General features: G+C 36.7%; 1 protein-coding gene across 2 annotated transcripts in view; it reads right to left on the bottom strand.

Moving 5' to 3' along the window:
• Nucleotides 1-1517: 1517 nt before the first annotated feature.
• Nucleotides 1518-27016, bottom strand: part of SPPL2A (signal peptide peptidase like 2A) — a 47963-nt gene continuing 22464 nt past the window's right edge. Inside the window, exons 7-16 of one of the 2 annotated variants that reach the window (XM_037156453.2) lie at nucleotides 24234-24330; nucleotides 23715-23816; nucleotides 22619-22700; nucleotides 22016-22090; nucleotides 17014-17070; nucleotides 16766-16819; nucleotides 16238-16340; nucleotides 12609-12689; nucleotides 10983-11143; nucleotides 1518-2238 (exon numbers count right to left, since the gene is read on the bottom strand). In XM_037156453.2, the coding sequence (XP_037012348.2) occupies nucleotides 2164-2238; nucleotides 10983-11143; nucleotides 12609-12689; nucleotides 16238-16340; nucleotides 16766-16819; nucleotides 17014-17070; nucleotides 22016-22090; nucleotides 22619-22700; nucleotides 23715-23816; nucleotides 24234-24330 (887 nt within the window). In that variant the 3' untranslated portion in view covers nucleotides 1518-2163. The remainder of the gene's footprint in view (nucleotides 2239-10982; nucleotides 11144-12608; nucleotides 12690-16237; nucleotides 16341-16765; nucleotides 16820-17013; nucleotides 17071-22015; nucleotides 22091-22618; nucleotides 22701-23714; nucleotides 23817-24233; nucleotides 24331-27016) is intronic. The other variant, XM_053670068.1, reaches the window with a different exon arrangement.

Below are 27016 nucleotides of genomic sequence, written 5' to 3'. Positions count from 1 at the left end.
TAATAGTAAACTAGAACGAGGTTTTACCTCCTTGGTAACTAATGGTTGGATAAAGTAGAGAATCAAAATTTCAGGTTTCTATTTGTAAAATTTTCTTTAACATTCTTCATAAACTGTCATTGAGGCTTTTAAGTATCGAAAAGCTAGGATGGGAATGCAGATCATTTTACTAAAAAGGCTATCTTTTGGCAAACATTTTATTGATCTTATAAATGAAAATATAGTTGGATCTTTAAAATGGCACTTAATCTGTTCTATCAGAGTCTGCCAAATAAATTAGATTCTTTGGGAAAAAATTCAAACTTGATATTCAGGAGACAAAATTAAGATTAACCTTCACTTGTCAAATACTTACTTGTCACTTACCAACTGATCCACGGTGTGCTAAGTGGAAAGAGGGCTGTGTGTGGGGGGGGAGCTTCTCTATCTACAATTTACTTAGCAAGTTAACCATTAAAGAAAAGCGTCTAACTCCCTCAAATGGTAAATTTAGTTTAAATACCAAAGCTCTGATCCATTTTAAAAGGCAATAAATACCTTTATCTTTTAATCACTTGAACTGGCCTTAGAATGACAACATACAGTTGTTCACATATCCTGAATATTACTTACAGAGAATACAGAAATCTGCTGCTTTTGCAATTACTTGTCATTTGGAAATTTCTTAGAGAAAGTAAAAGAAAATGAAAAGGTAATTTGACCTTTGACTCTTAGGAGAATGTTCAAGGTCACATCTGAGATTTAGCAAAGAATGAGAAAGACTTTTTTCAAGTTGGAAGGTACCAGTATTTAACTGGTTTAACCCATTGATTTCCAACCAGTATGTTGCAAGAGGTACACTGGTCTGCCAGGATTTTAAAAACATGCAATACTGACCATTTAGTCAGGGGCACTGACCTCTTTTCCCTTACATTGTCAAAGTACAAAATGACAACAACCAACACAAAATCGCTGTCTAGTGTGAGTGAATCAAAACTAGACCTATTTTTTTGTCAGATCGGCAGCAAATATATTTTTTGGTGTGCTGCGGAATTTCAGTAGTTAGTTTCTGTGTGCCGTGAGATGGAGAAGATTGAAACTGTTTGTCTAACCCACTCATTTTACAGATGAGAAAACTGAGACACCAGTGTCTTGCGCTAAGACCATTTACTCACACTCTGGTAATATAATTTAATTGACACCAATGCCCAGTCCCTTGTCTTTGGTCTCTAATGCTTTCCTCTGAAGCACACCTGGTATACTGGTATTCCGTTATCCACCCAAATATTAAAAGGTTAACAGTGGTTTCCTTCAAAGAAAGGAGTAGGAATCAAGATGGTGGCCAAGAGGACTGTTAGGGGTGTTACACTCAAACAATGAATGATATGTCTCAGTATATAATTTTCTACTAAATACCAAGCCGCAAGAGCAACAGAACCAAACTTCAGAGATCAGAGATTCTACAGTGAAACTGAATGTTAATACAGAAATTTAAGATATACCTTTAAGAAAAAAAACAGACCACTGAAAACTGAGGATGTCAGTTTTTGTGTCCTTTTAATGACTAGTTCTATATATTATGTTTCTCTCTACCTGGAAAAATATTCTAACATAATACATAGCAATTTGAAGCAATTTAGGTTCTTAAGTTTAAAAAAAACATTTTTAAACTTATGCTATAAAAATATGCCCTTATATATATTCCCAAATTATATTTTTCTAACCTTTGCAGTGATAAAAGTCCAAAATTTCATCATTGAACTTTGTTCTTGCATAATCTTAAATATTTATGTCTATAGAAGATAAAATTTGCATAATTCTTTTCAGTAAAATCTGTTCAGAAACTCACTTGGACAGAAATACTTTATCACTCGAGTTGAAAAGAAGTTGATTTCAGTAAGAAAAATACAGGGATGAATCAATACTTTTTCTAAAAAAATATACTGTATATAATATTGAAAGTTATACAGAGCATATCCTTTTATTTAATGTGAAGGCACAACTTTAACATAGTTAAAAGCAAATGCATTTTAATTACTTATAATTGTCAGTACCAGCTCTTAAAAATGTGTATTTGCAAGTATGTCACTGGAGATCCTTTCAGATTGTCAATTCATAAGTCCATTTAAAATGTCAAACACTCTGCAAAAAATCAGCCGACACGAAGGGCAGGTCCACATATTGTTACTGCGGGAGAATCTGCTCACCGGCTGCCTCAGGGTTTTCTTCACTTGTTGCGTAGTCTGGGTGGTCCATCATCTAGGCAAAAGAGTAAGTGTTAGAAAATGCAAATTTTCAATTTGCCCTCAATATTCACTAGTTTGGCAAAAGGATGCTCAATGTTTTGAAATGACACAGTGCTCCATGGAACTGAGCACTCCTTTTGGAACATGGACTGGTTCAGCATCCGTGCTCTTGAGGACATGGTCAAAGTGACACTGAACCTTTCAGAAAGCCTCCTCATTAGACTGCATGCCAATCTGACGAGCGTTTTCTCTGGGACTTCCACAATTTCCATCTCCCTGCATGAATACTGCCCTTCATGGCAGTGGGGGCTCCACCGCAAAAGGAAGATACTACTGGTGCTTACTTACTCCAGGGCACTATCCCAGCCAGTGTCCACTCCTGGAAGTGGCGACACTAAGAGTGCCCCTCCACATCACTGTGAGACTACCCACGGGCTCGGGGACAGTGTAACCTGGATGACATCTTGAAAGGACCATAAGATAATTTTTAAATACGAGAAATTTTGGAAACACTGTATGACAAAAATTTCCACTAAAAACAAGTTACTTGAAGGTACTTAATGGTCAAATGATATCTGAAAACAAAATCAGGAACATATATGCTCTAGACTAACTTTAGAGGGATTACCAGTTAAACTTTTCTCAAATGATCACTTCAGCTCTGCTCATATTCCCATGAAAAGCCTTCTGTATTTGGGAAAGAAGATAGCGCTTCAATATTTTCAATATTTTCCCCTGTTCTTCAGATAAAATTACTTAAAAACAGAAAAATGTACTTAATGTCTTTGTGAATACTGTCAAATTTTGCTTTGACAGTATTCACAAAGACATTAAGCAAAATATAACCAAAGACACTTTAATACAGAACAGGCAGACAGGGACCAGAGGGGAGAAGGGAGGGAATTTCAGGGGAAAAGGGGAAGGATTCACAGGAACAAGTATAAAGAACACATAGACAAAAACTAAGGTGGGGGTGGAAATGGGAGGGAGGTGGGGAGCACTGGAGGGGGGGTGCTGGGATGGGAGTAAAAGACAGAAAACTGTACTTGAACAACAATTAAAATAAATAAATTAAAATAATACTGTCAAAGATTTTCAGATGATTAAATTTCAGTATTATGATGGACTTTTTGCCTCTTTTTTAAAAATCAAGAATTAGAAGACCAGCAAGATAAATGTTCCCATTTTTGTAAACTGATTCTAAAAGTTTTCATGTTTTTTGGAAGTGGAGGCAGAGTAATAATTTCCAGGTGGGGTCTCAGCACTTGCTAGACAAGAATAAACCGGAACTAAGTCTTTCAGCGGACAACTGTCTCAAGTAATAGAGACAGCTTTGACGACCCAGACCTGCTGATGCTCTACGAGTCATCACGGGTCCCTGAACAATCAGTTTTGAGGCCCTTTTATTTGCCAAACATACCCCCTAGATGAAGGTAGTTACATGTTCGTAGCACTTGGAGGAGGGAAAAAAAGCCAAATCAAGACAGGCAGCCTATTTATTAAGCATTTCACTACATGAAACATAAAATGAAGTTGGTGAAGAGTTGATTTTAGTTACAATTTGAATAAAGGAGGGAAAGGAGAAGCATGGCAGATATATTTAGCCCCCCTTTCTTCTAGTAATTTAGAAGCTCTGGGTGAAAGAGGTCACCTCAGAGCAGCCTCAGCGACATGGATGGTGGGGAAACCTTTCTTCACCAAGAACTGTTTACCCTGGCAACTGTAATCTAATGAAATAGTAGCCTGCATACTCTAAGTGAGAACATGCTTCTTCTTTCTGAATGTGCGGGTGCTTCACTGGCACTTTAATCAAATCCCTAAAGACAGAAATATATTAGTTAACACTTTCAGCCTTGGCCGATGTGGCTCAGTTTGTTGAAGCATCATCCATAACCAAAAGGCTAAAGGTTCGATACCTGGTCAGGGCACATGCCTGGATTGCAGGTTTGGTCCCCAGTTGGGGCACACTCTGAGAGTCAATCAGTGTTTCTCTCCCTCCCTTTCCCTCTTTAAAGTCAATAAGCATGTCCTGGAGTGAGTGGGGAAAATTTTTTTTTTCAAAAATCAACTTATTGGGTGGGCTGGGATGGGAGTAAAAGACAGAAATCTGTATTTGAACAATTAAATGTAAAAAATCAACTTATTGAGAAGTAAACATCTCTGCTCTGTATTCACTTTTTTTTAACTGACTTTTCAATAAAAACAACATAGAAACCTATGATTTACTGACAGCTCCACTTATTTATAATTGAACCAATCTCCAGAAAGTCGAATGAAATGCTCATCACCGTGGGGTAACTGGAGAGCTGTTGACATGAAAGCGGCGTTGTTCTAAGTGTCTCTACTCTGGCTTGTCAGTCACAGCGTGTGACTTCTAAAAATAATTAGAAGCTCTAGTGACATTTAACAGAGACAAACCCATTGTTTATAGAATATCAATAAACTTAAGACTTACTTCCCACCCAGAGCCAAGCTGCTCACTGGAGGTGTTTGCATAAACTAACTTCACTGATTTAGGATTAGAAAGAAAGAAATGAAAATCCCCTAAAATGGTGATTCCTCTTAACTGTTTTTATGTGCCAAAGTAATTATGCCACTGCTTGATTTTTCTTTCTAGAGAAAATACCTTTATTTACGCTAATTCAAACTAAGACTTTGAGTAAAATTAAATAAATGGAACCAAATACTGTATTCTGGAAGCAGTCTAGAAAAAAAGTTCATAGAAAACATAGAGTTAAACAGCTTCAAGCTATGGAGAATATACAATAAGAATTTCCAAATTAGTATTATTTTAGTGGAGTCCTATAGAAATGTTACTTCTTTTGATCAGAGAAATTCATGGAATGAATTTGTAAAAGACTGTAAAATGCTCAAGTATTGTATTTCCATGAAGCGTCTTAAGTTTCAGCAACAAACAAGGTGCAATCTGACCACTGAAACCATGAAAAGGCTGCCAGGGCTGCCCAGGATGTCTGGTCGCCCCCGGGGGGAGCCCTGCTTTCTGCCACTTGCACCCCACTCTCATATCAGACATCAGCATGAGCCAGATGACTAATAGCATAAACATGCATGCTATCACCTTTGACTCTGACTTTATTTTAGCTCACATGTATTATATTTGATTATTTCAAAACAGCAGCAAAGACTTTTGGCACTTGTAAAAAATGATTCTATATAAAGATTGTAGACATGTAAGTCTGTCTAATGTTTTTAAAGTGCCTCACTATTACAATACCTTATAAGAAATTTGGTAATTTTATGAGGGCTGCTGAAGCACGATCAGGAAGCTTGTAGACACACACGTGACTAAAGGTCAGTGGATTAAGGACTGAATATTACAGCTGTCTTACATGAAGAATTTCAATGGCACCGACTGAGAGTTCACAGTGTATAAAACACTGCTGTCAGCACTGTGGGCTCCTAACACTCTGGCGCTAGTAACTTAATGAGGGAGGCATACGTGAATATCTATGCTACAAGGCAAATGTTAATGTGTTTAAAGTACAAAGTCTAAAAAATTATGGGGAAAGGTGAAATTAATTTCAACTGGAAAACTCTTACATATCTGCTTGGAGAATGCAGCTTTTGAGTTGGGAGTTACATAAGGGATATTCTGGAAACAGAAAGTGGCAATGCTATAAAGATAACGAAAGCCGGGGGAGAAGAAGGAAAGGATTTTTATTACGCTGTTATCCTAAGAGATGAGTCAGTAACTGCCCAAAGGTGGTCTCCAGGGCTGACCCTCAGCTGTCCTACACTGGGTCCACACCTAATTTCCTCCCCGTTTTACCAGGCTGGTGAAGGTTCCTTGTTCTACTTTCCAAGCATCTGCTTAACCTTATCTGATTTCAATCTCCAGCTGCCTGACCAAGTCTTGGGCTAACTCAGCACCATGGACTACACGGTTTCCTACCTGCCTGCCTGTAGACCCAACCTCATTTTATGGACAAGAAGACAATTTAAAGAGATTGTGTTTTTTGCTAGAACTGATGCCAAAGCCTGTAGTATATTGTCTCTCTCTATATATATACCTTATACCACAAATGACAACATTCAAGCTAAATTAATTTTGCCTTTGAAAGTTAGACAAAAGCAATGAGAGATTTTCTTTTTTCAAAAACCTTAACCGGGGAATAATTTTGTGAAGGCATTACATTCTTTAACTTTCAAAAATGCCAGTTTTCTAGAAAAGTAGATTCTCTCTTGGCAGTAGTTTATAATATTCTGCCACTAGCTTCATTAAAATTTCAGCAAATATTCATTCTTCATATTTAAAGAATCTAGTGAACAGTGGGAAAATGACAGCATTTAACAGATTTTTTTCCCCTCTAAGGTTGTGATAGCTATCAAATTCTTTTATAAACATCAAAGGAACCATATTTAACAAAGAACCAAAGTTTTAACACCTAAACCAGGAAAACGTAAATCTAGTAAATGATCTAGAAAATAACAGCCAAACTTCCAAATAAATCAAAACCCCCCCATTCTTACAAATAATAATAGCAAATATTTTATCTTGTTTATGTTGCACCAGGCACTATTCTAAGCATTTAGCTTACATTACAACAATCCTCTTAAAGCAGGGTGACTTTTATCCCATTTCACACTGGAGGAAACTGAGACGCTAAAAAAAGCTAAGTAACTTGCCTAAGGTCACACAGCTAATGATTAACAAAGTCAGAGTTACAACAGTCAAACTGGCAGCAGTCTCCATTCGTTTTATTACTGTTACTTTATATTCTGAATGTCTTCACCTAATAAAATTATGACACCACAGTACAAAAGTGAGAAGTATATAACCAAAGTTCCCATATGTCTTCAGACACTTCTTAATGGATTTTCCTACAACTAATTGCCTTATTTAGCTACTATGTGATGTGATTAGAGCCCTGCAGTCTGTCCTTCCTGGGCAGTTACTATGGCTTTATATCCTGATGCAACAATCTTTCCCTTTCTAGGTAGCTGCTGTGAAGCAGAATCATACTTTTTTTCAAGATCATAATTTTTTGGAATTAAACAGCTGTGGCTGGAGGGGCTCAGTGCACTGAGCACTGGCCTGTGACTCAAAAGGTCACACATGCCTGGGCTGAGGGCCGGGCCCTTGGTTGGGGGCTTGCGAGAGGCAACTGATCGATGTATCTCTTGTACACTGATGTTTCTCTCCATTTCTTTCTCCTTTCCTTCTACTCTCTCTAAAAAGTAGGTAAATAAAGTCTTTAAAAAAACAAAAGAATGAAACTCAAGATGGTGAGGGCAGAGCATTTGTTCAAAGGGAATATAAATGCATCTGTTGGTTGAATTCTTTCCTTACCTACCACCCCCTTTCTTCTCAGTAAATGTCACGGAGAGAGGAGGAAAGGTACTACAATAAACCTGAGGAAAAAAGAGCTGTAGAATATTTCCAAAGAGACACAATGTTATTACAGCTTTGCACACAACATCTCTAAGCATTCAACTATTTATAGTACTAGCTGGCATAAAAAGATCTGGAAGCTCCACATAAACTGTTCAAAGTAGCTTCCCCTTCAGAGCGGGTGCCGGGACAGAAGTGTTAGAAAATGGCATTCCATGTTTACTTTAGACACTTTTGTATTGCTTGTTCAAAAAAGTGCAAAAAGAAAAATAAAGTAAAAGCAGGGTTAGGATCTATGTAAAACTCTTTGTTCATTAACTGCCAGTAACGCAAAATCTACAAGTCATTTATATAGAATAAAGATGACCAGAAGTACCTAACGAACATCTTTTCACATCAATTTCCCCCAAATTTTTATTATCTGGACAATCTGCCAAAGAGAAATTACTGTGCCAGCAGGAAATGGTAAAATAAAGTATGGTACATGCATATATAAAGCCATTAAAATGGGTTTTACAAGAAATTTATCATGAAATAACACTAACACCCAATGTTGGATAGAATTAGAGTATGGTATCATGCAATCACTGGCCCATTTATCTAGGAAGGCATACAAGGAAACTTACTTAAATCTTAAGAGTGGCTTTAGCTGGTGGGATTTATGGGTAAACTTAATTTTATTTTTCTACATGTTCAAATTTTTCTATAAAAGCACATATTTTTATAATAAAATACCTTAAAAGCTGTACAGGGTGGGGCAAAAGTACATTTACAGTTGTTCAAGTGGAAAATAATGCAATAATTAAGAAACAATAATACAAGAATAAATTGTGTTTTGCATACAGTTGTAAACCTATTTTTGTCCCACCCTGTATTAAAGGAAAAGGACAAATTTCATAAATGAATATCAAATGCCATGATAAAACTAACTAAAAATATATTTAATTCTATAAGATATCACATGTGCTCCAACAGTCCCAAATTTAAATTCTAACCCAGGATTTATCCCTAACCCTAAATGAAATTTCCTTGTGTTGCTTATCTTCCTCATCCTTAGGTTATAATCAGTTCATCTGATAGGTGCTCTGGTTGTAGAAACCTCCTGCTCACAATTCGTCCTGAGTCTTGTCTTCTTCTACACTCTCACTCACTCGCTGAGTATGCTCATGTCACGCTCAAGTTTCCATCTCTAGCTAGTTCTGTCTCCTCAATATGGGGGACATTTATTTAACTACTTATTATTTCTCTCTTTCTGCTGGTCTATTATTTCTCTCTTTCTTAGTACTCTGAAATGTTCAAAATTGAATTCATAGTCAACATTTAACTTACCCAACACTGAATTTATCATTCCTCCTCAAACTTGTTGCACCCCTTTATCTCAGTGAGTAATATCACCACCCACCCACTCAGTTACTCGAGCCAGAAACCTTGGACTCCACTTTCTTCTCCTCCCTCTACATTGAATCTATTACCACGTCCCATTAAATATACCTCTTAATTTCTCTTGACTTTGTCCATGTCTCCCAATCTCACTACGTTCCTAATTCTGGCTACTATCACCTCTCATTGTGAGAGCTGCCTCAAGTTTTGCTTCCTCCTTTAATCTATTTTCTAAGTTTCTTAAAACCCTGAAAGACTCCCTAATGTTTGTCGGATACAATCCAAACTCTTTACCAGGGCTGACAAGACCCTACAGGCTCTTACCCTTGCTCCCTTCTCCAGTTTTCACTGCCTACAGCTCCCCTAGGCCTACTCAACATTGCAGTCATCCTAAACCTCACTGGGCTCCCAGAAGGGGCTACACTCTCTTCCCTCTGGCCTTTGAACACACGGTTCTCTCAATGTGGAACACATGGCTTAGTGAAAGTCCCAACATAAGTTTAACATTCTTTCAAAAGCCTGCCCCAAATCACCTTAACTGTCATGAACCCACAAGCACTGGGGTCCCCCCTCGGGCTTTCATGGCAACCTACTATAACTAGTATCGTTATCACACTTTGCCGTTGCTGACTCTATCTGCACCCCTGATACACTCTAACTTTTAAGAGGCCATGAGACTAGACCTGTTTCTAACTTGTTCATATTTTATCACCAGCTTCTAAAATAGTACCTGGGTCATAGAACTACTCTATAAACATCTGCCAAATGAAGAAACATAAAACTATTTTTTAAATGATGACAAAGAGGACTTTTTGGGATGTGGCCTTCAAAGGCTGGTATAGTAGTAGAGAATGTGATGCAGGACACACTTTATTTTTCAAAATCTCTTACAAAATTTTATATGGGAGTCCTCTTAATGGAAATGTTGCAAGCTGTCTCACTAGTTTAGTCATGAACCTTGTGAACATAACCTAATCCCACGTGTATAAATACACATTGAGATAATAGCATTGTGAAGCAGAGCAGATATTGTTGTTTTTATCCAAATCTTAGAGAAATTACAAGATTTACCCCAATGAATTCTAGACCAGTGCTTTTCCCAGTTACAGTAGTCTTAACTTAATGTGTTAATCACCTCTTGTTAAATAAAGATGATACTACAGACCAACCACAAGATGGGTATGAACTTTGAACTGTTTATCTACTAACAATTATGGCCGTCCACCCAAAGTACTTCTGTTTTGTTCATGTGACCGCTGACACGTATGCATGAGGGTGGATGGAGGATGGCAGTGTGTTGTAACAGGGCAAAGCAGAGCTAACTGCCTCATGAAGGGATCGATGCCATGACCCTGACCTCAAAGGCTAGGGTTTCCCAACCCTCTTTCATTTCAATGCAAACAAATTTTACTGGAATACCAAGTGCTTTCAGAAAAAAAAGGAAGGGGTTTACTTTAACTTTGATGAAGAAACAAACATCACTGAGTCTGGTATTAAGATTTTCTGTGTTTTGCAATTTTACAGAAAGGTCAATCTTGATCCATTTAAATCTGAAACAAGTGCCCTATTTAAGTCATTTAGGCCCATTCAGATGCTGAAGAAGTTATATTTTTCATTAGCAAAACCTTAGGACCTTCACCATAAATAGCTAATGTCAGTCTCAACATTCAGTAGTTAAACACAGAATTTTATATTTCAGGAAGTCTACTTTTGTGTGGATTTTGAAAACTCACGTTGAAATGTGTTTTGCTTTTCCCTGATGCCCTCCCACTCCTTCCTGGCAGTTTTATCTTGCGTCCCCAGGATTTTGGCATCAGGTTGCACTGGTAAAGAGAACTGATGATGCAGCACGTGGACAGGAAGGGGGCAGTAGTGGAAAAAACTTAAAGGACATCCTGAGAGATCCAAGATAAATTTCTGGCACATAAAAGCTTTGAGATATATAGTCAGTTTCTAGCCAAAGCCAGTCAGTGAATTATTTCATAAGATAACTTGGTAGCTGAAATATATATATAAGCACGTACCTGATAGCTGTTACCTTTCCAGAACTTTTTCATTTCTTTACGTCTCCAAGCAACAACTGAGGCGGTAATGAGGGTGCAGGGCACTAAATAGAGGAGAGCAGGTTGCCCCTTCTTCATCAGCACCAGAACAACAAATGTGAGTATCATGCCCACAGCATAGGCTGCAAAAAAGAGCACCAACTATCAGTCATTCCTGAATGCTCTGGAACGTTTCCAAAGAAATATTATGCCCTCAGGCCACATGGTTATTTAATCAAGAGCAATAAAACCATTTTGTTGACTTGTTGATATTTAAGGGCCTGAAAGTACAAAAATATGTTGAAGTGCTGGCTTTTAAATAAAACATGTTGGAGTACTGGTTTTCAAATAAAAGTATGCTGGACTACTGGTTTTTAAGTATTTGAGGACAATTCTCCCCTATGACTCCTTTCATAATTTTATTATGTTCCTAGACAGTAATTAGGAAAGACAATTTATGGAGCTTTTGAAAAATTTGCAAACTGGTTGGTATTTCAATTATAATTATCCTAGTCGTCAACTATGGGTAAAGATAATTCAAGAAAGTCTCATGTATTGTCTGTCACCATTAAGGATTTTGAGTTGTTCCACATTTTATGTATAAAAAAAATTGTACTTGTAGGTGCTAATGGTTGCATTGGAAAATCTTCCTAATATTGATTTACATTTCATGGACTTATTCAACGCAAGCATAACAAATATCACTTCATCTTTCTTAATGACTCATGGTCTCATTATGAACAATTTAGTCTACCTCCTCATTTTATAGCTGAGGCAATGGAGAACAGGAAAATTAAGTGAGTTGTCCAAAGTGACACAGCAGAACTGACAGACAGTCCTATTATATGCTTTTTCATTGAGTATTCTTTTAATGATCCACACCACTGCTGCTAGACTCTTATGCCCTTACAAAGTAAATGCTGGATGGCTGCAGACTGCTTTTCTTTTTTCATCTCTTCATTCACTTAGCTATTCTTTCCTATTGTCAGGGTACCTATTTTTAGCAACACTCTTCTCTACTGTTAACCTACACTTTTAATTTATTAGATTTAATTCTACTGTGTAATCGAAAACTTAAGTAGAATAGTATCTAAATGGCTCTTGTGCGGGTTATTTACCTAAAAGAAATTTGGTGTATGGACTTTGAGTTATCTGTTTGATATGTTCAGAAGTAGTATTTATTGGCTTCCTTCCTGCTCTTGTCTGTTCACAATAATAGAAACAGAAGGATAACTAACAACTACCTCTACTGTCCTAGGTGAGATGTTATTGTACCATAAATTCATTTACATATAGTTACCCATGCAATATTCTTTTTGCATGGGTAACAAATCTAGCATTATGCAATGTATTGACTACTTGTGTGCCAGGTGCTCTAGCAAGCATTTTATGTATAGAACCTAATGTTTTTCTTTCACATATAATTTCCTAAATTTCAAAAACTTTGTGATGTAGGTAGTGAAGTATAATTATTCCTTTTCTGATGGAAAAAATTGTCTTCTTAATTAATGGTAAAGAATTAGAATTCAGAGTTCTTTGTTTTTAGACCTCTTCCCTTTCCTACAGGTTATACAATTCAACATAATAAGGAAAAAATAAAAAATTTACCAATTGTGGAGGAGACATAGTATATAGAAGAAGAAGAACCAGTCTGCTCGTCAAATCTTCTACAGTATGCAATCAACAGGCCTTAAGAGAAGAAACATTCCATGTTATTTTCTTAAAACCCAAACAGCAACTACCTTTTGCAACAGTACATGTTGTACTGTATTTAACCTTCGGTTTTTGCATCATGAGAACATTTATCCTCAAATTGTGGATAAAATTCTATATGCTAATTTTTTAACTTAATGCCATATTTTAAACATTTTTTTCCAGACATTAAATGGCCTTTTTTTTCTTTTTTCAATATGTGTGGTTGCCTCTTGCCATGTCCCCTCTTGGAGACCTGGCCTGCAACCCAGGCATATGCCCTGACTAGGAATAGAGTCAGCAACCCTTTGGTTTGCAGCCCACACTCCATCCACTGAGCTACACCAGCCAGGGCTAAATGGTCTTTAACAACATGATTTTTATTAGCTGCTTACTATTCCATGAAGAAATATTTTTAGGACTTCCGCCAAGATGGAGGCATAGGTGAAAACACTCTGCCTTCTCTCACAACCAAGTTTAAAAACAACAAAGTTTTAGCAACAAAAACACAGCCAGACCACAGAAAATTGAACTATATGGAAGTCTGACAACAACGAACCATTCAGCCAAACCGATAACCCGCGAAGGAGCGAGCAGTGAGACTGAGACAGACCTCGCAGGCCCCAGAGGCTGGAAGCAGCAGAGGGGACCGCCATTATCCCTCTCTGACCCCGCCCCCACATACAGCGTCACAAACCAGCGACCTGGGTGGCCCTACCCTGGTGAACAACTAAGGCTCTGCACCTCATACCTTAACAGGTGCGAACAGAGCAAAACATTATGGCTCAAGAAGAACAGCTCAAAGTCCCAGAGCCAATAACTCTAAGCGACGAAGAAATAGCCAAACGTTCAGATGCACAGTTCGAAATACCGGTGATCAGGATGCTCACAGAACTGGTTGATTTTAGTCACAAATTAGAGGAACATATGAAGGCTAAACTAATTGAAATGAAGGGAAATGCACAGGAAACCAATAGTAATGGAAAGGAAACTGGGACTCAAATCAAGGGAGTGAACCAGAAGGAAGAAAATAATGGCCAAACAGAAAAATATGAAGAAACAAGAATTCAAAAAAATGAAGAGAGGCTTAGGAACCTACAGGACATCTTTAAACATTCCAACCTTCGAATTATAGGGATACCAGAAGGGGAAGAGGAACAGCCACGAGTAGAAAATTTATTTGAAAAAATAATTAAGGAGAACTTCCCTAATCTGGCAAAGGCAATAGACTTCCAGGGAATCCAGGAAGCTCAGAGAGTCCCAAAGAAGTTGGACCCAAGAAGGAACACACCAAGGCACATCATCATTACATTAGCCAAGATTAAAATGAAGGAGAGAATCCTAGAAGCAGCAAGAGAGAAGGGGACAGTCACCTACAACGGAGTTCCCATCAGACTGTCAGAGGATTTCTCAAAAGAGACCTTACAGGCAAAAACAGCTGGAAAGAAGTATTCCAAGTCATGAAATCCAAAGACCTACATCCAAGGTTGCTCTATCCAGCAAAGCTTTCATTTAGAATGGAAGGGCAGATAAAGTGCTTCTCAGATAAGGTCAAGTTCAAGGAGTTCACCATCACCAAGCCCTTTTATATGAAATGTTAAAGGGACTTATCTAAGATGAAGAAGATAAAAATACGAACAGTGAAAGGACAGCAAACTCACACTTATTATTAACAACCACACCTAAAACAAAAGCAAACTAAGAGGACAGCTAGATCAGGAGTGAACCATAGAAATGAAGATCTCATGGAGGGTTAGCAACAGGGGAGTGGGAGAAGGAGAAGGGGGGAGAAGGTACAGAAAATAAGTAGCATAGACGGTAGGTAGAAAATAGATAGGGGGGAGGGCAAGAATAGTATGGGAAATATAGAATCTAAAGAACTTGGGACACGTGGTCATAAACTAAAGGGGGGAATGGTGGGGGAGGGGGTTCAGGGTGGAGGGGAATGAAGGGGGAAATAGAACTGTAATGGCATAATCAATAAAATATATTTAAAAATATTTTTTAATGTACCCTCTAGAAAAATGTATTAAAAGAAATCAGGAAGGCAATTTCAAATTGTGATCGAAGTCTCCCTTCCTAGTAGAATAAAATGATTTGGAGTTTTAATATAAAGGGGTCAAATAAAAATTAAATATAAGCTCTCATTTGTAAAAATGCAAATATGCAAAAATAAACCATTTGATTACCTATTTCTTTTAAAAACTTTGTTGACCTCTACAAAGAAGTAGTTTCAGATTATATTTACTAATAGTTATGAATCTGTTAGAATATTTAACTACTTAAGAATCATAAAATAACTACTACTGTTATTAGTTGTTTGAAATAATTAATGTATTATTTTTATCAGTAGTTTGGTCCCTACATAACTAATCAAATAAGTTCCTTGATAGTTCCTTGTTATTTTTACTATATTTGCTGTTTAATCACATTTCTACATGTTTAAAAAATGTTACTCCCTCTCCCCAAATTATAATTTAGCTTTTAGAATTAAGTCATGTATTATCCCAAACTTTGCTCTTTGGAAAAATATTTGAGACCTTTTGACATTTACTTCAAAAATGCAATATTTATATAGCCCACCCACCCACCCAATTCAGTGCTAAGTGCTATATACAAGATTTTATAAAGCACTTGGTGTGAAACTGGTAAAATTGTGGATAAATTTAAATAAAGGTGTTTAAGAAACTTTAAGGTTTCTCCATAGAATACTCTCCCAACTTTATGAGTCATGTGAATGGAAGAGACTCACTGAAATAAGACTATTGCTATGCTGGACTTTGCCACAGTGACTCAAAAGGCAACACACTGTTAAATTTTCTCTCTACTTGGCTTTACTATGTAAATGAAAAGTTGTTTTTCTTCTTATTCTTCTTCGGAGGAGGTAGTACTCTTTTTACCCGTGCACAGGCAGGTGATATACCCAGGGACACAGTAAGTGAGGAAGGACAAAGTGTCAGCTGACTGAGAAATATTAATTACTTCTAAACTATATTATTAACGGGTTAGGATTAAGTCTGATCTCCAGGGAGCCCAGTGAGGAAGATACTGCAGAACTGCAGTAACTGTCAGAGAAGACATGTTAGGAGAAGGTGGCCGGCTCCACAACACTGTACGTTGTTTTCTGTAACAGTGCTCTGTCAGGCAGTGTTTACGATGTTCCCCCCCTAAGTCACTTCCCCTAAAACATAGTTATTATTTTAAAGTAGAAGTAACAAGTACTGCAATACATTTATTATTATTAAATTCAACTTTTAAAAGGGGTTTTGATATATATTATTAGACTTTCTTAAGAAGGTCAAACTGATCTTAACTGCTTCCTCTAAGACACATTTGAGCCATGGAAGATACACTTGGGTTGTAACAAATTGGGCTTTGTCTTCTAATACTCAAAAACCTTTTTCCTTTCTTTGTCACTAATCCCAGCTCTAGCAACAGTCAGAAATATTTCAAATGAAGTAGGTAACTTTTAATAGATACTACGCATTTGACAAATTTAAATGATCAGTATATTTTTACGGAAATTGTTACAAACAATTGCTTACCTGGTACAATAATGTCTCCAAAACCCAATATGGAAACGGGCATGAGGCACACGCTCATTACTGACAAATAGGCCAGCTTCGGTACTTTGATGACGACTGGTAACTGCAAATATTTAAAAAAGGGGGGACACCAGTAAACATCGTTGGACTCTTTACCTATATCTTTTAGAAAGGGAAGGATTAATATTAGAATAATTTTTTTCACATTTTAAAATTGACATTTAGAAGAACTTGAAATAAGAGAACATAAACTAAACACATATAGACTCTGAGCACACAGCTTGAAAAAAATAAACACGTAGTTTTGGAAAAATAAAACACATGTAGGGGTAACTATTAATGCCAATATCCCCACATCTAACCTTTTTTCCCTTTTTAGCAAAAATAGGACTCAGGCCTTGAAACAGATTTTTTTTGGGGGGGAGTGCAATCTGGATTTTTTTCCCCAAAGAAGAATGTTGTCTCAGAGGGTATAATTTAAAGTCCAATGAATATATCCTTACTTAGCCAATGAAATACAATCCTTACTTTCTCATGGGGAGCTGAGGGCTGAGCAGTGGCTTCCACCAAGTTTCCATCATTCTAGGATGAAACCCAAGTCAATAGGTGTTTAATAGTTTAGAATAACTAAGAAAAGGGCTATATTTTGTGAGAAATAAAGTTTTACAATACCTTAACATGCACTACATGACCAACGACTTACACAGGGAGGCAAATAATTAACTGGACACACATACACACACGGGCAGCCATTTCTGTTTAACGGCCATCGCTACCTTTTCGTTATTTCCAAAGGGTCCAGCGGCAAGTTCAACCATGATACTCTCGCCATTCTACAATAGAGAAGGAAGAGGAAAGGGATTGTCCAATCATTTAAAGGGAACACTCTGCCCATATTTAAGAATGATTTGGCCCTATGGCTATGGCCGACTATAAACTGATTAAAAATGTGCCATACACTACCTTTTTCCTAAAACAGTCTATGCAAGAACTGGAGTCATCTAAAACAAAATCCACCTAGCACACTGTTCCACTTTACAAGAACTGAGCAATTTTTAGAAACTAACAGATAAACTGTACACAGCTTATTCAAGTGAAGCTTTGAGCACTGATTTGTATTGACAATATCTAGCATTTCTAATGGAATATAAATATTTGTGCTCTTAGTTATATCATATACTGCGTGTTCTTAGTCACTTTCAGCAATAACAATTAATGGGGACACAAGATATACTAAGTTTTCTTAATTTAGATTTGTAATACATACGGGTAACTTTATTTGAATAAATACACATCTGACCTCTGGCTACTCACCACAATAACAAAACAATGAAGTCAAACCTGAGGAGACCCAGCCCTAAGGAACCTGAGAAGCTTCTATAGCCCAACTCCTGTCCAATGTCAGCCCTGCCTGCTGTTCTGTCCCAATCAAAATATTAACCTTAGCTGAATTTCCTCCCTTGTGTCTGGCTCAGGGTTTTTTATGTGGGCTGTGAGGAGTTCACTAAAAAGTTCTTTCCTGAAGACAGCCAAGTGTGTTGTAGAGAGGGGAAACATTTTGAGGTAGCAAGCTTCACATCATGATAAATATAGCACCAGAACAGGTAGTGGGAATATAAATAAGTGCTGAATTTTAGAAAAATTTGATTTACTACTACTATTTTACATGTGGGTGGGATGCATAGGGGAAATCACTGGAGTGTTTTTAAGAGGACTTCACTGACAACTGAGATAAGTAGAAAGAAGGATAAAATCACTGGTTACAGAAATCTTCTCATGTTCAGCTTCAGGTTACTGAAGGGTTAAGTTACAGAATTTTAGGAAAATAAATATTGAATACAGTTCATTACAAAGAACTCCCATCATGTGATTCAATTTTCAGATAAAGAGTTTGGTTTGTTTTCTAATTCTTATTTAAAACATTTAACTAAAGACCATTACTGATATTCTCTCATACATTCAAAGACACCTGAGTAACTATTATTTGCAGAATACTACACCAAAACCATAGTGGGTGAAATAAAAATGAAGACAGGCTCTTACTGCCTGTACTCATAGTGAACTCCAAAAGTTCCTAATACCATAGTTAAGAACATGTTTAGAATGTCCAATGCTTTTTAAAATTTTCTTTTAGAGAGAGGGAAGGGAGGGAGAAAGGGAGAGAAACATCGATGTGAGAAAGAAACTTCGACTGACTGCCTTCTACAAGCACCCTAACAGAGAGTGGAACCAGCAACTTCTTGGTTTGCAGGACAGATGCCCAACCAACTGAGCCATGCCAGCCAGGACTAGAATGTCTAACATTTAAATCTTGACATTTTCCATAAAATGGGGCAAAAATAGCCTCTTCAACAAATGGTGTTGGGAGATCTGGACAGATATAGGCAAAAAAATGAAACTTGATCACGACCTTACACCATACACACAAAAAAATTCAAGGTGAATAAAAGACTTAAATATAAGTTGGAACACCATAAAAGTCTTAGAGGAAAACATTGGCAGGAAAATCTCAGACATTCCACACAGCAACATCTTCACCGATATGTCCCCTAAAGCAAGGGACATAAAGGAAAGAGTAAACAAATGGGACCTCATCAAATTAAAAAACTTCTGCACAGCTAAAGAAAACAGCATTAATATGAAAAGAGAGCCAACCATATGGGAAAACATAATTGCCAATGACACCTCAGACAAGGGCTTGAGCTCCAAAATATATAAAGATCTCACATGACTCCACTCCAGAAAGACAAAAAACCCAGTTATAAAATGGGCAAAAGACTTGAACAGACACTTCTCCAAGGAGGACATACAGAGGATCCAGAGACACATGAAAAGATGCTCAGCATCACTAGCCATCAGAGAGATGCAAATTAAAACCACAATGAGATACCACTTCACAACGGTCACAATGGCCATCATAAACAAAGCAACAAACAAGTGTTGGAGAGGATGCAGAGAAAAGGGAACCCTAGTGCACTGTTGGTGGGAATGCAGACTGGTACAGCCACTGTGGAAAACAGTATGTAATTTCCTCAAAAAACTAAAAATGGAACTGCTATTTGACCCAGTACTTCCACTGCTAGGATTATACCCTAAGATCCCTGAAACACCAATTCAAAAGAACCCATGCACCCCAATGCTCCTAGCAGCACAATTTAACACAGCCAAGTGCTGGGAGCAACCTAAGTGCCCATCAGCAAATGAGTGGATCAAAAAACTATGGTACATTTACACAATGAAATTCTATGCAGCAGAAAGAAAGAAGGAGCTTATACCCTTTGGAACAGCATGGATGGAACTGGAGAGCATTTTGCTAAGTGAAATAAGCCAGGTGAGAGAAAAATACCAAATGATCTCACCTTTAACTGGAACATAACCAACAAAAGAAAAAAGCAAACAAAATATAATCAGAGTCATTGAAACTAAGAACAATCTAACAACAGCCAGAGGGGAAATGGGAGGGGACAGTGGGAGAAGGGTTTTCAGGAACTACTCTAAAGGACACATGGACAAAACCAAGGGGGAGGGTGGAAGCAAGGGAGGGAGGTGGGTTTGGAGTGGGTGGGGAGAAAATAGGAACTGTAATTGAACAATAATAAAATAATTTAAATTAAAAAATAAATAAAATCTTGACATTTTCAATGAGAACCACAAAAATCAGAAATTACACATCTGATTTTCCCTTTGAGTTACCTACTAAAAGTAAGGTCTATACCCTCAATAAAAACAAACCAGGCTGAGAAGAATGTGTTAAAGTAAACCTGTAACACTGAACAGAACAAAGAGCACTTTAATTTTTTCTACCTGATCGGATTGCTAGAGAAGTCCATTCCTAGTCAGTGGGAACTAAGATGGAAAAAAAAGGAGATGCCTAATTCCCTAAGTGCAGAAGGAAGGAAGAGGGCTCAAATTCGTCTTTATTATTATCCTATACCTTTAAAATTTTAAAACTTTTTATGGGTAAGGATTGGAAATCACTTGCTGGCAGACACATTGGCGTTTAAAAAGTGAATCTCATGTTAAAACAGAATAGAAAAATTATTTTAAAACAACAATTTAGCTACAGTTTATAGCTGAAGCCCCTGTAAACTATGTGTCACATGCCATGACAACCTGTTGACCTATGACAATTGCTCTGTAGAGAGAATGCTTTCCTTTCATCATGAGATCTCCGATGGAGTGACTTACAGAAATATTTTATTGCACCAATATAAACTGATACAAGCTAAGACAACATTATTTAGAACTTTAAAAAATGCTTTAGTAAGTTAACAGTTTTATAACCTAATATTTGGTGATAATGTAACACTAGTTCTATGCTTTTGTAGGGTTCTAATCCAAATGGAGTCACTGAGTCAAATGGTTCATCATCAAGGCACAGGAAAACGACTGGGCAGCTGTGACGTGGGGCAGTTCACTGCATTTGTTACCTGGTTGCAATTTTAGCTCCCCAGTGGGGCACGTGCTCATGCTATTATACTGTAGCAAGTATCGGAAGTACAGAGTTTTACAGTGATTTCATAGATAGCCATGGCTAAAGAATGGATAAGTAACTAATAGGAAAAAAATGTAGTGATTATATTAAATATTCAGTATGTGAGAGTGACAAAAGATAAAGAGAGGACAGAAAATTACAAAGTAAGACTCAAAATAAAATGGGGAAAGTGGGAGAGATAAACAATAATACATTTATGAGGCAGGATAGGGACATGGCAGAAAAACCGTATATGCTATGAAAGACTACCACACTCAACGAACACCTGCCCCTTATTCAGAGAACTGCACCTTCACTTTGTTGAGGAGCTAGGGGCAGAGCTGCAAATCATGATCTAGGAGCTGCCAGGTGCTCTGACTCTAACTAACCTCATGGAAAAAAACAGACTGAAGCAATGAGCAAATGAACAGAGGCAGAAAGGAATCCTATGTGGACCTGTGTCTAGTTTCTCCTGAGGCCAGCCCCACGCTGGCCTCTCCACAGCCTGGAGTGAGATGGGACCTTTTCAGTATAGAAAGGATAAGCTAGGTTCTGTCGGTTGCAACCAAAAGAACTTTACTGATGGAAGAGGGAGGATGAAATGCTAGTAATACTCCACAACAATGGATTAGGAAACTAGTGACTTGTCCGGGGTGAAAGGTTACCGAGCTACATGTTAGGGCTTCGGATTTCCCCGGTGGTGCTCTTTCTTCCTCTCAGAGGAGGAATCCAGAAATGAAAGTAGCAATGACACATTTTCATTATTTTTGCTGTCTATAGCACCTACGACGAACATTCATTATTTCACAATAATAAGACAATTTACTTTAAAAAGGGTAGGAAGCAAATTTATAGACATTTCTTGCATTCACATCAGTCAGGAGACGTTTCTTATTTCACAGAATGGCTTAAAGGCTTGAAAACATCCCCTATAAAAAGGCCAATTTCAGCCCTGGCTGGTGTAGCTCAGTGGATTGGGTGCGGGCCTGCGAACCAGACAATCGCAGTTCGATTCCCAGTCAGGGCACATGTCTGGGTTGCAGGCCGGTTCCCTGCAGGCCAGTTCCCAGCAGGGGACGCATGAAAGGCAGCCATACATTGATGTTTCTCTTCCTCTCTCCTTCCCTTCCCCTCTAAAGATAAACAAATAAAATCTTAAAAAAAAAAGAGGCCAATTTCAATAACAATTTTCTTGAGAATTAGAACTCAGTCAGGGATAAACATTTGCCAAACCAATCACCTAGCAGCAGGTTTAAGATTCTCATGTTTTAGCATGTCTCTCATGGATTTCAAAAATATCATACCTTTGTGATGAATGGTGTTATGAAAACAAAAAATACATCATAGAGGAGAAGAAGGCCTAGAAGTATCACACATGACTGTTGAAAGAAACAAATTTAAAGGTCAAACTTCCCATATCTAAGTTAAGAGGTTGTTTTTCAAGTTATAAATAAATATGTGAGCATACATTTGAACACTATTTTTTAAAGCATTAATGGTTATTGCTATTGTCATTTTATTCTACAAATTACATTAAAACTTTTATCTTCTTTATCCCATTCACTTTAAGAAAAGAATCAATCCAACAAATGTTCTTCCTTAATATTTAGCCTTGTAAGAATTTTATGAATCAGGCATATTATATAAATGATTAAAAACACTTTAGCTAGTGGTGGTTACCTGGGGCTGGGGTTTAGGGTTGACTGCAAAAGGGCATGATAGAGCTTTTGAAGACACGAGATACGTTCTTTTACTTGACTGAGATGGTGGTTGCAAAGTTCCAAATTAGTAAAATTTCAATAAACCTCACAGTTAAAATGGGTACATTTTATTATATATAAATTATACCTTTGAAAAGATGTTTTATAAAGAAAAATTACTTTAGCTAGCAGAGTAGTACATCTTACCTTGAAGTTAGGTAACTTCAGTGTTTTAATTAAATTCAGACAGAAAGCAATGCCCAAGACATCCTGTAAAATCCAAGCCCACCTAAAATCAAGAGAAGTTACTGGATTGTTTTATCCAATTATTTTTAGACAGAACTTTAAAACAGTAGTTCACTGAAGTAATACTGCTCAATTATTATGATTTGACAACTCAATAACGAAGCATCAATTACAGTAATAAAAACCCCTCATACCATTAATATTTAATATATGCTGTCCTAGTAGAATGATGAATACTACTATATTAAGAAAAAGCAGAAAGACTACATCAGACATATGAATGCATATCAGATATAAGGGCATCTTTTTTTTAATCCTTGAATTTTTACTTATCTCTTTCTGGAAAGGTAGCTTATAACAAAGAAGACTGGTATACACCCAGACAGCCAGAACATGAAGGAAACGAGAGCTACGCCACAGACTCTGTCAGAAACTAGGATGCATAACGATCCCTTGATTTATCATACCTGAAGCTGCCTGTGGGCGCATGAACTCTGCTCCAAATTTTAGGCCATTAAATCCATTGGCTTTAATAATTTCATTAATAAACCATTAAATGAACTTAAATATATATTTTTTCTGGTCATCCTCCCTGCAAATGGATGATATTTGTATATTTTCTTGTATCTCCTTCTTTATTAAATGAGAGGCATCATACTCTAGCATATTCATATTCTTTTGCATTGTTTTTTTTCACTTAAAAATATATTCTTGGAATCACTGCATATCAATTTATAGAGATCGTCTTCATTCTTTATAGCTGCAGTGTACTCCACTGTGTGTCTATACCAGAACTAAGTACACTGTACTATACTTAATTAAATGCTGAAATCTATTTCAGCTTAGATGTTTAAAACATGGTTCATATTTCCTCCTCTATATGACTTCAAATCCATTAGAACAGGATCTGCTTATTTAACAAGTAACTTTTTTTAAAATGATGGTGCCCTAGGATACAAAGCAAAGAACTTTCATAATAATAATAATGAGTAACTATCAGGGAAAGACATAAAATCATCTATCCATGATCTAAAAGCAAATACACAAGTACTTATACCTATCTTCATTTCTAAACACGGCCCAAACAGCAGCTATTGCTATGCACAGTGCAGAGAGAAAAATAAGTCTCACTTCAATGCTTCTGTCACGACACACAATTCTATAAAAACAAACAAAACACACAAACAGATGAATTAGTTTTGCTGCAGATGAAATAAAACATTCACTTAATATGAGAAAAGACAAGTGTTAACCACAGTAACAAAACTACTAAACTACTAAAACTACTGAAATACCAATTTAAAAGTCTTTAAGTAGAACATAATAAAATAAATTAATAAAATGTTATCAGTTCAACAGAACTTTCTGTGATGCTAGAAACATTCCACATTTTTACACTGGAGGCACCAGCTACATTTGGCTAATGAATCTAAGGAACTGAATTTTAGTTTAATTTAATTTAAATTTAAATCATCACATGTATAATGAAATGCACAGGTTTAAAATAAGACTCTTACTTTTTCTTGAATTGTTTTAAATTACAAATACCAATATCACAGGGATTCCTCATACATACGCGCATTTTCCATATGGGATTTTATGAATTAGTGCAGCAAGACAGTTGTATAGGCTCATTGCTGACGCGATGCAGAAAATTGCTATCATAACATAAACTAGAAAAAAAACCAAGACACTAAATTACATGAGAACATAAAAATGTAACAAAAATATTTACAAGCACGATTAATTCTTTAGCTTTCTCGTTGGATCATACTTCCAATTCACTATGTTATAATCTGAACTGGTTACTAAACTAAAAATATTTAGATCTTGAGTTTTAAGAATATTTTGTGTTATTTTACTTCCATTATACATTGGTAGGACTGCTTAAGGGGCTGAAGCTGGCTCTGTACTTACTATCATTCAATGATTCAAATTGACATGTTTGTTAAAAGATTCCCATGAAGTGAGTTGCATACAGTTATAAATATTTAATTTTAATGTAAGAGATGAGAGAATATATCATCATAAACATTTTTTTAATGCAGCTTAGGGATGAGAACTGATACCTTAGACATTAGCCATGCTATCTGTATTTTCCAAAGGCAGAATTTATCTATAACTTGACCTATGGTAATACCAAATCCATTTAAACAAACCTCTTTGTTATGCTACAACACTAAGGCAGTTAAAATTGACAAGTATAGGTACCATTTTTCTATAGTACCTATACTTACTTGAGTATTCTTTAAAATTAAAAATATGTGATCTCTTTGTTGTTAAAATGGGGGAGATTACTGTATTCTAAAATAAAATAATTCATTTTTCAGAATGTAACCAAAATTTCACAAAGAAAATAAAAATTTTACCTGAATTTTTTAATTTTCACTCAACTGCAGAAAACTATAAATTGCATGTGAGAAAGAGAAAGTAATCTAGAGACAGAGAATCTGAAAGTAATCTAGAGAAAGTAATCTATGGCCACTTTACAATTGGTGCCCTTGGACAAATTACTTCTTTAGTTCCTTGAGTCTCACCTTTAAAGTATGAAATGTAATACTACCAATGTCAAGGTTACTGTGAATATTTAGGTAAGTAAATATTGAATATATAAAAAATGCTCTGAATAGTATCTGGCACATAATATGCTTTATATAAAACTTATTTGATGTTGTTTTTAAAATAAAAATTTTAGAGAGAGGGGAAGGGAGGGAGAAAGAGAGGGAGAGAAATGTTGATATGAAATGTTGATTGGTTGCCTCTTGCACATACCCCAACCAGGGACCGAACCCATAACCTAGGCATGTGCCCTTGACTGGGAATGGAAGTGGTGACCTTTTGCTTTGCAGAATGATACCCAATCAACTGAACCACATCGGTCAGGGCTGATGTTATTTTAATTACTGGTTATATATGGTAATATGAACAGTAAGATAGAGAGTCAAAGATTGCCAACTTAAGTATGGTAAGTCATCCACCAAAGGTCTCCCAACCAAGTTTTAAAATACTGGTGGAAACCAGGCTCTTGAGGCCCTACCAGATTTCGGGTTATCTCATTTGGTATCACACTACAGCTAAGAAAATAATTGGGCTTGGAGAATCATATGGTTAACATAACTGTCTTTAGTTACTTCCCTGACCACGACAATCATAAAATGGTAAGCGGAATCATAGCAATTAAATGCTAAATTGCCAGGATTCCTATTATTTAATACATTAAGAAAAGATAGCACATTTAGCTATAAAAAAACATTTGAAGGTGAAGTAAATCTTGGAACATCACAGAAGATATTCTCAGAGTTATGGCCCTGGCCAGGCAGTTCAGTTGGTCAGAGCATCACCCCACATGCCGAGGCTGCAGTTCCAAGCTCCGGTCAGGGCACTTACAAGAAGCAACCAATGAGCACATAAATACATGGAGCAACAAATCGAAGTTTCTCTCTCTCTTCTCCCCCCCAAATAAGTAAATGAATTAAATAGATATTCTGAAGAGTTATAATTAAATCCCATATTCTGAGATAACCTTGAGGTTTAATAGTTTTTCTTCTACATCAAAAATTACATTTATAAACAGGGTCAACTTTTAAAATAGCAATCAGTTTAAGGAAATATCACACAAAAAATTAAAACATGCTTTAGAAAAGGGTACAAGAATCTCTTTATTTCTATCAACGAGCACTTGATATTGACTGAAGGTCAGACAAAAACAATTGAAGGCTAGTAAAACAGAAAAATTAGCCACTCAGGGACAACATAACACAAGTAACACCCTAGAACTCACTTCCCAGAAACAGACTGAAATATGAGTGATATTCAAAGAATGGTTTTTTTCTAACTGGAAATATATGTCATAGGTCATATTTTTACATTGCTGCCACAAGACAGCAAAAATTGAGTAAGCTGAAACTAATCTTAGGACCTCAGTTTTCTACTTCAGAAAATTATGCTGAGGTTCTCCACGTAAGCGTTGTAGCCTTTGGTGGCTTTTACAAAGGATTTTTGCTAGTTTTCATCAGGCACATTCCCCTTTTTCCTGGTCTTACCATCCCCTCTTTGTGCTATATATTGGCCGGGGATGGCAAATTTCCATCCTGTCTGATAATTCAGAAGACTATTCAGGGGACGGACAAGCCGTTATAGCTCCTACCCCTTCCGACTTAAAGGAAGAAGTATCAGTTATTCTCTAGATCATAGGCATGTACCTGTGTGTCTTTAGGTGTACTGATAATATGATCCTAACTGTTTATACAAATGAAACAAAATTCAAGTAATACATCTTGATTTTCAAACTGACAAAAGAATAAACTACACTTTGGGGTTAAGCAAAGGCCATCAATCAGTAATTTGAATAGTTGTCTA

The sequence above is a fragment of the Artibeus jamaicensis genome, unplaced genomic scaffold, assembly GCF_021234435.1.
Source record: "Artibeus jamaicensis isolate MK-2021 breed Jamaican fruit bat unplaced genomic scaffold, CSHL_Jam_final contig_548, whole genome shotgun sequence".
In the NCBI taxonomy this organism is placed as follows: Eukaryota; Metazoa; Chordata; class Mammalia; order Chiroptera; family Phyllostomidae; genus Artibeus; species Artibeus jamaicensis.
The sequence above is the reverse complement of the archived record's forward strand: the minus strand, read 5'-3'. Positions and strand labels throughout refer to the sequence as shown.